This window comes from Vanellus vanellus, assembly GCF_965231255.1.
Source record: "Vanellus vanellus genome assembly, chromosome: 3".
NCBI lineage: Eukaryota > Metazoa > Chordata > Aves > Charadriiformes > Charadriidae > Vanellus > Vanellus vanellus.
The window spans coordinates 94,630,146-94,642,550 of record NC_138907.1 but is presented as its reverse complement, the minus strand read 5'-3'; the positions used below and the strand labels follow the sequence as shown (position 1 = coordinate 94,642,550).

The 12,405-nt window shown below is 40.7% G+C and overlaps 1 protein-coding gene across 1 annotated transcript in view; it reads left to right on the top strand.

Moving 5' to 3' along the window:
• CD109 (CD109 molecule) overlaps positions 1-12,405 on the top strand; it is a gene marked incomplete at its 5' end in the record, with an annotated part of 79,930 nt that overhangs the window by 11,242 nt on the left and 56,283 nt on the right. Inside the window, 3 exons of the mRNA XM_082480744.1 lie at positions 4,440-4,468; positions 8,083-8,313; positions 8,455-8,580. Coding sequence (XP_082336870.1) covers positions 4,440-4,468; positions 8,083-8,313; positions 8,455-8,580 — 386 coding nt within the window. The remainder of the gene's footprint in view (positions 1-4,439; positions 4,469-8,082; positions 8,314-8,454; positions 8,581-12,405) is intronic.

The following is a 12,405-nucleotide window of genomic DNA, read 5'->3' as shown; positions in this document are numbered from 1 at the left end:
ATAAAGAAAATATTTTGCCTACGGCTCTGCTTGAGCACATCCGCAGCCATCCCTGGGCGTAGCTGAGCAGAGGTCCAGGGGATTGATTGCAGCTTGGTAGTCTCTGAGAACATGGGAAAATCTTGCATGACAGGGAAATTCACTGCGACGCCAAAGAGTTTCGGATCTGCCCAGGCTGCTCAGTTTCTAACAAAATAATTATGTAGTGACATGAATTGGAAGATTACCTCATGCCCCGGAGCCTCTTTTATGATTTTCACTGGCAGGGAATGAGACGGCGCTCTGGGCTTTATCAGGGCAGCCAGGGAGGCTGCAGCTCCCCCAACACCGCTTCAGGAGGTAAACGCTTTCTGAGTTGCACAAAGGATAAGTGACTGTTGCACAAAGGATAAGTGACTCCCTCCTCCCCAACTGCTTCCCCCTCTGTATCACAGCTGTATTTGGCTCAGACCTGATATTAGGTCTCCCAGGCCATGGAAGAAATGCAGTATTTCTACCTTAAGATTGCGTGTGTACTCGTGTGTTTGCATTGGCGTGGGTAAAGATGGAAATAGAAACCCCGTGGCGTGGGCTACGGTATGAATACCAGATTTGTGCTTGGTGTCTTCCAACATCCTGAAGTCACTGGTATAGCCATTGCTATAATTAGCTGTGTTGGATTAAAGCTAGTGTAGCAATACTTACCCATGTGCATATTCACGTTGAGGCATGTGGTAAATAAAGCTAAGTTCCTGTTCGTTGTTAATAACCAATTATCAGCAGTGACAAAGGTGTTTTTTTGTTTTTGTTTTTTTTTCTGGTGACAACAGTGTCATGGGTTGTGGTTATACAAACCCCAGCTTTAGCACAGCCTTATTTCACAGAGGGATGGGAACTAGAGAAGGGTTAGGCTTTTAGTACACAACTGTGAAATTTCAGGAGGTAGCTCTATACCATCTCTGTTGTTGCTAGTTACTCTACATCCAGCCTCCTTCCTCAGTGAAATATCATAATCCCTTAAAAAATATTCTTCCTACTTAACAGTAACTCCATCTCTCCTGAGTTAGGAAGATGTAAGTTTCCGTTAGCTAAAATGATGTCTCTTTTAGTGCAATTATTTGGGCGTGGAGTTGTTTGGATAGATGTTGGGAATAAATATAGAGGGGTTTACGTTGCCTGCGAATGGGGTACTCTACAGGACTGTGTAACTCCTCCTCTATAGCTGGCAGTTGTCCTGTAGTCCTGTGTGCCAAGCAAGCTTGGCAGAGCGTGGGGCCCCCCGCCACCGTGCAGTGGGACAGGGTGCCCTCTCCGCTGGCTGCTGGGAAAAGAAGTGTGTGTTTTGCCTGAGACTTCTGACTGGAAAACCTCAAAGGCTGGTGGGGTTTCTCAGAGTCAGCGCCTGCGTGGGCTGCTTCTTGAGCGAAGAGGAGAGAGGGATGATAAGAAAAAAATTGTGGCTTTAATGGTAGCATAAACATGTTGTGGAAAGAACTGTGTTGCTTAGGGCCCAATGCCACCCGTCCCCGTTAAGCTTTTGAATACCAGAATGAAGTACTGGAGTGTTCTACCCACAAACTTCATTTGTGGGACGTGAGTCATTTGGTTTAACCCAGGTTATAATTTGAATAGATGGTACATGCCGGACGGCGTTTTTCCTTTAGTGCTCTGGCAGCAGCCAGGACGACCTGTGTTCAGTCCATCGAGACTTTCTTCTGTTTGCCACTGTCAAAAGAAAGAATTCCTTGACTTTTAAAATTAACGTTTATTGGAGTTCAAAGGTCAAGGGATTGCTTCATCTTGCAATGCTTTTATGTCCAGGATCAAGAAGGACATAAATTAAATGAATTAATTAGATGTTTTTTTGCTTACTCCATGAAATAGCTGAGTGGAAGATCAGTATAAATCTAATGCTTTTTAAGAGATTTAAAAAGGCCTAACTGAATGGAATTGGCAAAAAGAAAATATGAGTTAATATGAGTCAGCAGTGTGCCCTGGCAGCCAAGAGGGCAACCCGCATCCTGGGATGCCACAAACACAGTATAACCAGCTGGTCAAGAGAGGCGATTATCGTGATATATTTAGCATTGGTGCAGCCTCACCTTGAGTACTGTGTGCAGTTTTGGGCCCCACAATTTAAGAAGGGTATGAAGGTCCTTGAATGCCTCCAGTGGAAGGCAACAAAGCTGGGGAAAGGGCTGGAAGGAGTGTCCTATGAGGAACAGCCAAGGACTTTGGGCTTGTTTAGTTTGGAGAAAAGGAGGCTGAGGGGTGACCTCATTGCTCTCTACAGCTTCCTGAGGAGGGGAAGTGGAGAGGGCAGTGCTGATCTCTTCTCCCTGGTATCCAGCCATAGGACGCGTGGGAGTGGTTCAAAGCTGCACCAGGAGAGGTTTAGACTGGACATTAAGAAGCATTTCTTTACTGAGAGGGTGGTCAAACACTGGAACAGACTTTCTAGAGAAAAACATCTTCCCAGAGATGCCCCAAGCTTGTCAGCATTTAAGAGGCATTCGGACAATGCCCTTAATAATGTGCTTTAACTTGGTGAGCTCTGAAGTGGTCAGGCAGTTGGACTAGATGATCATTATAGGTCCTTTCCAACTGAAATAGTTCAGTTCAGTTCTGTTCTGTTCTGTTCTGTTCTATTCTGTTCTATTCTATTCTGTTCTATTCTGTTCTATTCTATTCTGTTCTATTCTATTCTGTTCTATTCTATTCTGTTCTATTCTAAAATACATTACTTAATTAAAATAAAAGCTGTAGCACTTATGGCTCCATAACGTAATGATACCCAGGAGCTTAACAGCACATTTATCTGGATTCTAAAAATATTTGAGGCCACACTATCTGAAATAGTTAAAATAATAAGTTATATTAACCCACATACATTAATAAGTTGGTTACTTACTTACATGGTGATGTAATGCAGTGAGGATGATTAATTCTGGGTACTCTTCTGCTTAAGGGTGGTAAATCCTGTGCATGGTTTTGAAAATTTTAGCCTCTGTCTGAGCTACAGAATCGATGGAAAATGATAACTCCGGTGGAGTAGAGGATCGAATAGATTGTAAAGGTGTTTCAGTTTATGTGAGTGTAAAGGAAAATGTTCAAGTGGAGAACATAGATGTCCCACCATACAGAGAAGCAATGTTGCTGTAGACTAGAATTCATAATTTTGCAGCCCCACAAAAGTTATCGTACATCTTCATCAACCATGTGAAGAAGGAAGGGGTGGAGTGGGTGTATCTGGTGAAGAGGAGGCTGAGAGCTAGTGACCAGTGAAGAAGCAGCTTTAGATCGCTGTAGAGGTAACATCTCGGCATAGACATACTGCCACATTGCTGGCTTTGTTTCATATCAGTGAAACCAGCAGGTAGGAGGTTACCACTAGAGGAAATGGCCAGGATTAAGGGAGTTTTTTGCTGTTTTGCCTTTCTCTAATAATGTGTAGTTTAAAGTCTTTTCATTTTTTTTGATTCCATCTAGAAAAGTTGTTAATCTTGATAAAAATTACTACAAAAGGTATTTGCCTACTAAACTGCAGAGGAGATTAATACAAAATATCCTGGGTTTCTCTTATATGTGAAGGAGTTGCAGATTCAACTTCTTTGCAGAAGCAGGGGGATGCTTTGGTCTTACAGAAGTGGTACCTAAGAGGGGGGTCATTCTCAAGGACCGTAGTGCCAAACCATACCCAAGAATGTTCAGGTAGCTCCCAGCTGGGACACCGTTGGCACCGTCAGACCATTATTTAAGTGGAGCACTGCATTTCTGTTTTACTGGGCTGTTCTCTGGCTGGTTCTTTTAGCAGATTTGGGACAATAGTGTTTGTTAGGGAGTACCTGAATCTGGTAGCCTGTTGGTGGGGGCATCGTGTCTCTGACTGGGGTATTGGGGTTCCCCCCTGCTGGTGTGCCTCTGGGCTTGTGGTGATGGGTGTGTGATAGGCTGAGTGCTTCCCTGGGATGGGGTTGGGTGTTACTGGGGTTGTCCACCTGCGTCCTTCCTTCGTGCTCCCTGTGTCTGTGGACGTGAGCTGCTTATCCCATAGCCTAATGGTGGCGGACAGTGGCCTTGACAGGACGTGGGAGGAGTAAATGTGGGGAATGAGATGTTGAATGAAGTATAAACACAGTATGTCAATACTGACTAATGCAGAACTTACTCCAGGCTGTTTATTTTTTAGTTTCATGTCCAGACGATGTTTGGCAGCAGTCAGCTGGCCGATAAGCGTGCTGGCCAGCTGGTCGCAGCCATTGCATGTGTGTTGACTGGACAGTCCATGTGCCGTGAGCTCCAGAGTAGCCGCATCAAGGAATCCGGTTGTCCAATAAGTGTTAGGGGCAGTGTGGGAATGGGGGAGGAGCACTGGTCTTCTAATTGACCTGGTAATGTTGATGTTTTGGTAAGTTTTTATAAGATTTCTGACAGTGTGGTATTTTTTCTTTTTTATTCAGATTCCTTTGGGACTCTTGTTCTTCCAGTAGTAAGTATTTCTTTCCTTTCCTCCTTCCTCAGAAAACGTTGACTCTCTCTAACTTTTCATCGGTTAGTGTTGATGAGATGATGTATTTTGTATGTGATCTTAGCTATTTTCACATTCTCAAATGAGCGTATTTACTGACCAATAAGCCAAGGAGTTTTCAGATCAAGTGCACTGCAGCTTGTAATGAGTAACTACAGGACTTGGGAGCTGACTTCCAGCATCAGCACAAGCTATCATAAAACTTGAACACAACTTTGTTTTGTGGTTTTTTTGAATGGCTGATACCTACACCTCTATTTCAGACACACTATGGGGGCTAACTAGAGCTCAAAGAATTGTGCAATGCAATAATTGAGAAATATTAAAATAGAAATGTGTTTATACACAGACTTCTTAAGGATTTGGAAATGCACGTTCAGTGAAAGTACAAAATAAGCTAACTGGTAAAAAAAAGTATAACATCGAATTGTGTGTTGAATATGAATCCTGAATTTATAATCCTGGATGCTCATCTCGAAAGCCTGATCCAAAGAATTCTGTATTTGTGTCATGAAAAAAGTTTTACCAGAATCTTTATTTTTTTAAAACATCTGTTAGTCTGAATGTCTCTAATACCAGTGGGTTTAAATTCTGATCTCAAATAAACTGTATATCTGATCAAATAATCTGGAAATGTTTGATTGATAGATAATCAATATCAATGAGCAGCTCAAAATTATGAAGGTTGAAATGCATCTGTGTGAACTGTAAATTAGCAAACAGAAAATTCAGTTTTAACAAAAAGATTAAACTAATGAGTTCCTTAATATAATCAGGCCAGGTCTTAAAGTGTTCAAGCAGCTAAAACTAGGCGAGATTAATACCGCCCTCTCTTGTCACTATCTGAAGTGATGAAAACTGACTCATTTTTTAGTAATGTTTATTTTTCATTCATGTAGCTATGGTAGACTTATGTTTTGCTCAAAGTGTAGCTGAGTGGTAGCAGAAGGTGGGTAATGACTTTCTGGTTTCAGCTGTCATCTTTTCCAGAGGAAACAGTAGCTTCCTTGTCCGAGGTGCTCGTGACAGTGGCTGGTGTGGTCAGGAGAAGTACATGCGATGGCCTTTTCCTCTCTAATGTTAGGAATGCCAAAATGGGGATAGTAATACCATTCACTTGGAGGATGTATTGTCTAAGATAAAACATTTTCACAGCAAGTTCCTACTACCTACTGTTAAAAGCTGCCTTGCTCGTATCTGGGTTGAGAAACAACCCTTTAGGGAAGGAGTTGGTGTGGCTGAGATAAATAGTTACCATTATTTTAGCAGTGACCTTCTCAAAGTGTTGTATTAGCGCAGTCTCTGTTAGCATAGATGCGTGAACCAGAAGGTGGGTTACTTTGCACCTCAGCTGTCCTAATACAATAATAATAATAATGCAAACTTCATTGCCTCTGGCTTTTATATCAAGAAAGGTGCAACAGGCAGTTTTGTCACCATGTTGCAGGAGGGAAAGATCTTTTGAAATATAAAAAGTATAAAAATCAAGGGAGCAACCCATGCTATCTATCATTATTCATGATAGGAAAAAGATACGGAAAAATATGAGGTCTCTAAATGGCATTTACAGACTTTTAAAGAAATCAAAGACAGTCCTTGCAAGTGTGTTACAATAATGCTGTAAGAGCACAATTCACTGCTATGATAAAATAAAACAAGCTTATTTTTCCCCCCATTTTGATTTTAAGTTTCCTGGACTTCTTGTATGGAATCCTCTCTGCTTTGTAGGGAATACACCTTCTTTAATAAATGGTAATATTTGTAGATGAATTAATTTCGAGGTAGTATTTGACAAATGCAGTAACTAAGGCTGTTCCTCCTATTTAATATATTCCAGAATACTTGGCATGGAAGTTGGAGAGTGTTGAAATATGTGAATCATATGTTCTTGGCAATGTGTATACAAAAACCTGCAGTTGAAGAAAATGCAGAATCTATTTCAGTGCGGAGCTTTGCACCTAAAATTTTGTTATATAAATCCTGATTTTAAAGGGGCAACTCTTTGTTCTGTGTCTTTCCGTCTCGTGGGTGAAAAAGAGCCTGTTTATTTTTCCTTCCCCCCCCCCCTTTTTTTTTTTTCTTGGCTTGTTTTTAAAAACAGAAAGTCAACAGAGAGGGATGAAATGGTAGTTGATTCCTCTTTATAGGTAAACACCTGGAGAAGGAAACATATTCGATTCAGACATTTGCATCTACCTCATTTGTCACCCTGTGACATTTTTCCCTGTTTAAAAATTTCTGTTACCTCACTGTGTGCTCTTAAAATGAGTTTTGACAATACGACAGCCTTCCATTATAGAGCTTGGTAGGGTACTTTTGAAGTGCTGTGCCTGGTGAGTTAACAGCTGTAATTTTCATTAGCAGTGCAAGAGGAGTGCTTCGTTTCCATATGTTATGCTGAAAAACGCAAGTTTTAGTTGTCTTGACTTGAGGGGTTTTACTCTAGATTTACTGTTTTAACTGCAAACAGAAGCATGTGACTCTTAAGCTTTTTAGCAGGGCTACTTGTTGGAATGAGAAGTGTGTTGTGTTAAAACCCTTTTCCTTCTTCAAAGAGACACTCCTAAGCAGACGGCAGTGCAGAAGCCGGCATCTGGGCTGGGATGTCCCTGGGGTCGCTGGTTGTCTGTAGGCTCTGCTTGAGGTGAAATTCCTGTGTGCTGCAGAAGCTCTTCTTTGAGCCTTTCAACCTCTGTGGCTGCTATTCCTCCCGCCTAACTGTAGGAAATGAACTGAATTATGAGCTCTGGATTTCCTCTGTCCACTGGAGAGACGGAGAGACCTCTGCATGCTTATTCTGATCTTACGTGGTCTAAATTTCCTTGCCAGTGATGTCTGTCTGTGTTTACTGCCAGCACTGAAGGAGCCTTCAATGTCTATCCTAAATAAGTCAACCATACAAAATGTCTCTTCCTTTATTCCCTGAGAAGAATAATTATTTTACTTTCTAGATGAGTCACAATATATGCTGTAATTATGAATCACTAAACTGAAATGAGACAAAATCAGTGAGGTTTCTATTAAAAAACAGTACCTCACCTCATGTGATCTTCATTGTGAATTTGATTTTTCTACTCCATAGGACATGAAGCTAAAGCTTGTAAAAATAAGTGCAAGGTTTTCTTACTGTCCTGCTCATCTTGCCTGCATGTATCTTCTTCAGCTCTTTTATTTTTGGACAATTCATTACCAAAAAGTGATGAAGTCAGAAAAAAATTAGCCCCCAAAATCAAATCCAAGAAATTTCTAAATAACTGTGAAAAGAAAAGAGAGAGCACAATGTGTGTGTGTGTCTATGAACGGTGTATGAATACGTAGATACTTACATTGTTGTAAACCTGATTACTATTGAAAATTAGATGCAAATATGTTGAAAAGATGCTTCTGCTAACATGTTTGCAGGTGATTGTGAACATGACACTTTAAAGCCCTGAAATCCTCTTTCTGTCTTTGAGAATTTACGTAAGTTGCCAAGTTTAGGAATATGTCAGTTCTTTATGTCAAATGTTTTTGGAATAATAATATTTTCAATAATATTTTGGGTAGTTAACAGAGAGTCACTATTTTCCTTTTAGCTGCCTTTGAACAGTGCTTCTGGGAATTATGAATTACTGGTGGAAGGCCATGCTGATGGCCGGCGCATCTTCTCTAACCGTACCAGCTTGATGTACATGGCAAAGAGCATCTCCGTATTCATCCAGACTGATAAATCTATGTATAAACCAGGACAAGATGTGATGTTTCGGATTGTCACCATCTATCCTGATCTCAAACCTTACAAAGCATCTCTGAATATATATATCCGAGTAAGTATCTGCAGGAACCTAGTTACATATTGGAATTTGTCATACGTTCCAACTTTATGTGACAAAGACCATATGTATTGCTACCTAAATCTTGCTAGCAAGACCACACGGATTTAACATGCAGTCTGACTTTTCTCCTAGGACCCTCGGAAGAAATTGATTCAGCAGTGGTTGATGGAGGAGGGTGATTTGGGTGTAGTTTCCAAAAAATTTCAGTTATCAATGAACCCTCCACTCGGAGACTGGTCCATAGAGGTGGAAGTGAACGTGAGTATTAACATTGCCAAATCACAGAGAGCTTTTGTTTCTCCTGATACATGTGAATAAAATTGTGTTTATTTTGGTGGAGCAAAACCAGAAATAAGCACGAGAAATAAGATGAGAAAATCCTTCCCTCGTGGCAAACACAAGGTATTATGCAAACCTCACAAGATTTTCAGTAGTATATGTTTTTTTTTTAAATAAAGATATTAAAGAAAAGCATATATATTTTATCCTAAGGTCTGTGCTTTGATTGTAAAATACAAATGTTACTTAAAAAGTGAGGGGGTTTAATATTAATATGAAAGAAAGATCTTATGCAGTACTAATTTTTTTTTTAAGTGAAACGCCCTTATGTTTATTTTGTAAGTGAATATAGAGAAATTCATTGTGACCTGCTGTGCAGCCAGTCACTGTCTCAAGGGTTTTGGAATCAAAGACTATTTACAAATCTCTGCCTAGTTTTAGGGGTGTTTCAGCAATTCACAATGACTGGGGTGTTACTGAGGAAAAAATAACTATGCAAAATAGAAAGGATGAATAGTAACGCAGAACTATTGCATAACAAAACTGTTATGATCCAATTTGCACGTTGCTATTGGCAGTAGTTCTATCAGTCCAATCCCTTAAACTGTACACTCCTCATACACCGTGGAACATGTTGCAAAAATAACTGAAGGTTTAGCTGTTCAAAACTCTGTGTGTCAGATTTATTCAGCCTGCTTTAAATGCCTGTAATTTGGGAACTGCATTTCCGACTTGGCTCGCAGTGGCCCTTCAGAGACATTTAGCAAGTATAAACAGGACTGATTAATGTTCCCTAATAAGGGAGAGGATGGGGTAGAAAGCAGAAAAACTCGTGTGATCCTGTATTACTTGGGAGCAGTATTTACCAGTACCGGTTATATGCTTGATGATAGGTTTCTATAGGCTGAGGTAGGTGAGGGCGGTGCTCAAGTGACTGTCAGGACTGGATTTTTCAAACACGTTCGCATGTGGGTGTGGAGTCATTACCATTGTCTTTGATGGGAAAAATGTTTTAAGTTGTCCCTGTGCTTGGCTGCTCCTTCCCATCGCTGCGCTGCTTTCAATAGCTTCTCAGTCACGCTGAGGCAGCTGTAGTGAGGCTGAGATCTAAAGTGCGCCAGGGAAGTGACCCAGATTGAAAAGCGTCTCTGTGTTTTTCTTCGCCTAACCCAGAGTGGTTCACTGATCTGGTCGACAGCACAGCCCCGCTCACAGCTGCATAGGTGCTTTGCAGGAGGTGGGGAAGTGGGGCTCAGGTGTGGGAGCAAAGGCTGGTGACAGTGGTGGGCTGCTTCAACAGCTCACTTGCCAGGCAAAAAAAGCGTTTGTGAAATTTTTCTCGGGCTTTCTGCGAAGTCTTGAGTCATCCTTAAGTCAGGAGGACACTGCGGAAGGAACTGCAGCTATTTTCAGGATCTGAATATGAACGCTACTCCGTCCTGAAGCAAAACCAAAAAGAAAAGGAAAAAAAAACCTGTAAAATTGAAAGAAAAATACCTTCGATTCATCTGGGCTAGCGAAACAGCTGTGAGAAAACAGACAAGTGAAGTGAAATGTTAGTGGACCATAGGAGATGGTATTCTAAATTTTAGCTGTCTTGTATGTACTACAGAAAATTAATGAGCACGGAAAACATATGACAGGGTGGGAATGTCTCTCAGGTCATGAGTAATGGGGAGAAGGCAAATAGGGAACATTTTGTTCACTGTCTCTTCCAATGCATAGCTAGGAGGCACCAGGTGAAGGAGGTAAAGAGCAATTTCAAAACAATTAACATGGCATAACTGAACTGTAGAGTGCAGCACTGGTGGGTGTTGTGAATACTGAAAACGCGGGTGGGATTCATAAATTCACAGAAGTACAGTCCATTAAGAACTGTTAATTGGAGAGCCCCGAGGCTCAGGCTGGCACAGTGTCACTGCTGGCTACCTTGGTTGATGCAGTTTAGAGAACCTAAAGTTGAACCAAGGTGTTGAACCTTCACTGCTGCCAGACTGAACATTGACCTTCACGTTAGATCTACTGGGGTGCACTCTTTAGTAGGTTGTCTTTATCCTATCTCATTTGCCCTACTATTACATTTTTAAAGCTTAGGGGTTTAGCACTGAGTGTGACATTGAATGCAGTGTTTGGGGTTCTCACAGAGCTCTAAATGCTTCAGCAGCATGAAGAATATTCAGGGGCTGGGATGATGCCCATCACACTAGGCTATCTTTTTCTATTCACCGTTGCTACAGGAGACAGTTCAAGGTGGAAAGTACTGCAAAACGCTTTTGGTACGTTTAACAAAATGCTCTCTTGGTAAAAGGTAAACTTGGGCAGGACAGAAATTAGATACTCTCGGATAACTCTTGCATATTTGTAGAAAATCTAAAGATCCCAAGGAAAACTTGATAGTTGTTAAAAGTACGAAAGAGTTTTTAAAGTTTGCAAGGAACAAAAGAAAATCCAGCAGTGGCAGAGCCCAGTTATGTGAGGAAACGGTAATTATGTGGCAGAGATGGAAGCATTTAATAGGGGCTATGGTTCTGTGTGGCTAAGTGAACTTCAGTGTGGGGAGATTTGAGAAGACCAGTGGAAGATGAATGTCCTTAACGGGAAAGAGCAAGTGAGTTAACATGGGAAACTCTAGACCTGTCATCTGGCATGGGAAAAACAATGACAAAGGTGATTTGGGATTCCCCTGATAAAGAATTAAAATCTTTAAGGCTATTATGGGTTTGGTTAATAAGATAGATTTACTGATGTAACAGATTTTTGTAGAGGCTTTTCATTGTACAAAATCCTAATGAAAAACTGCAATGTATGTGAAGTCTGTCAAAGAAGAGTGGATTGATTTTTGGGCTATCGACACTCCCCCAGGACATTTCTAATATAAACTAATGACAAAGTTTGCGGATGGAGCCGGGGAAGAAAGCACTGTGGAGGGAGACTGGAGAAGTCCCATCTGTTGACTGTATATCAAAGGGTCAAATGAAGCAATGAATCTATTGATTACAGTCTGCGAGTGCCGTTACAGGTTTCAAAAGGCTTTTTAATATAGTGGAGAAAGTCATAGTATGAACCAACTAATAGAAATCTAAGCCAAAGAAATTATCTTTGGTATGTACGTGTTTTTCACCAACAAGGGTCTTAATCACTGGAACAAAAGAAAAAATGAAAAAGAGGAGTGAAGGCTTCTCTGTCACTCAATGTTTTAGTGTCAGGAATGGTTGCCTTTTTGGAAGATGCATTATAACAATGCAGGTTGCTGGAGTAACTGAATACTTGAGTAACCAAACCTGCGGTAAAAGCAGGTCAGGCTAAATGGTTCCTTCTGTCATTAAACTCTTTGAATTGAAAATTAAAATAGAGGAGAAAAAGAACAGTATATTATATATATAAAAAAAAATAGTAGGCTTTGGTGTCCGGGAAAAACTGGCTATTCTTGCGATGCTTATCCTGTGGGAATAAAACAGCAACCCCAAGCCCCACACATAGAAGCTTATGTTGTTTACTTTCAGACTCCTTTTCCTCCATCATTCACACCTGCTCCGCTTTAATTTTCAGATTCTATGTTAAAAGAATATAATTGCAAAGCAATATGCAGTATTTTTGTAGCATGTGCCTACACAGCATCTTGTGTTGGATAAGGCTATTATGTGCAGAATATATTAAATAACTAGTCTAATATTCACACAATTACACTAGGTCTGTCTAGTGGTTTGTCTCACGTACTCTTATTTCTCTGATTATATGTCATTGGGTTAATGAAACCTGCAGGAAACCTTGCAGAATAAAGGAAAAGACCTTTTCTGATGGGAA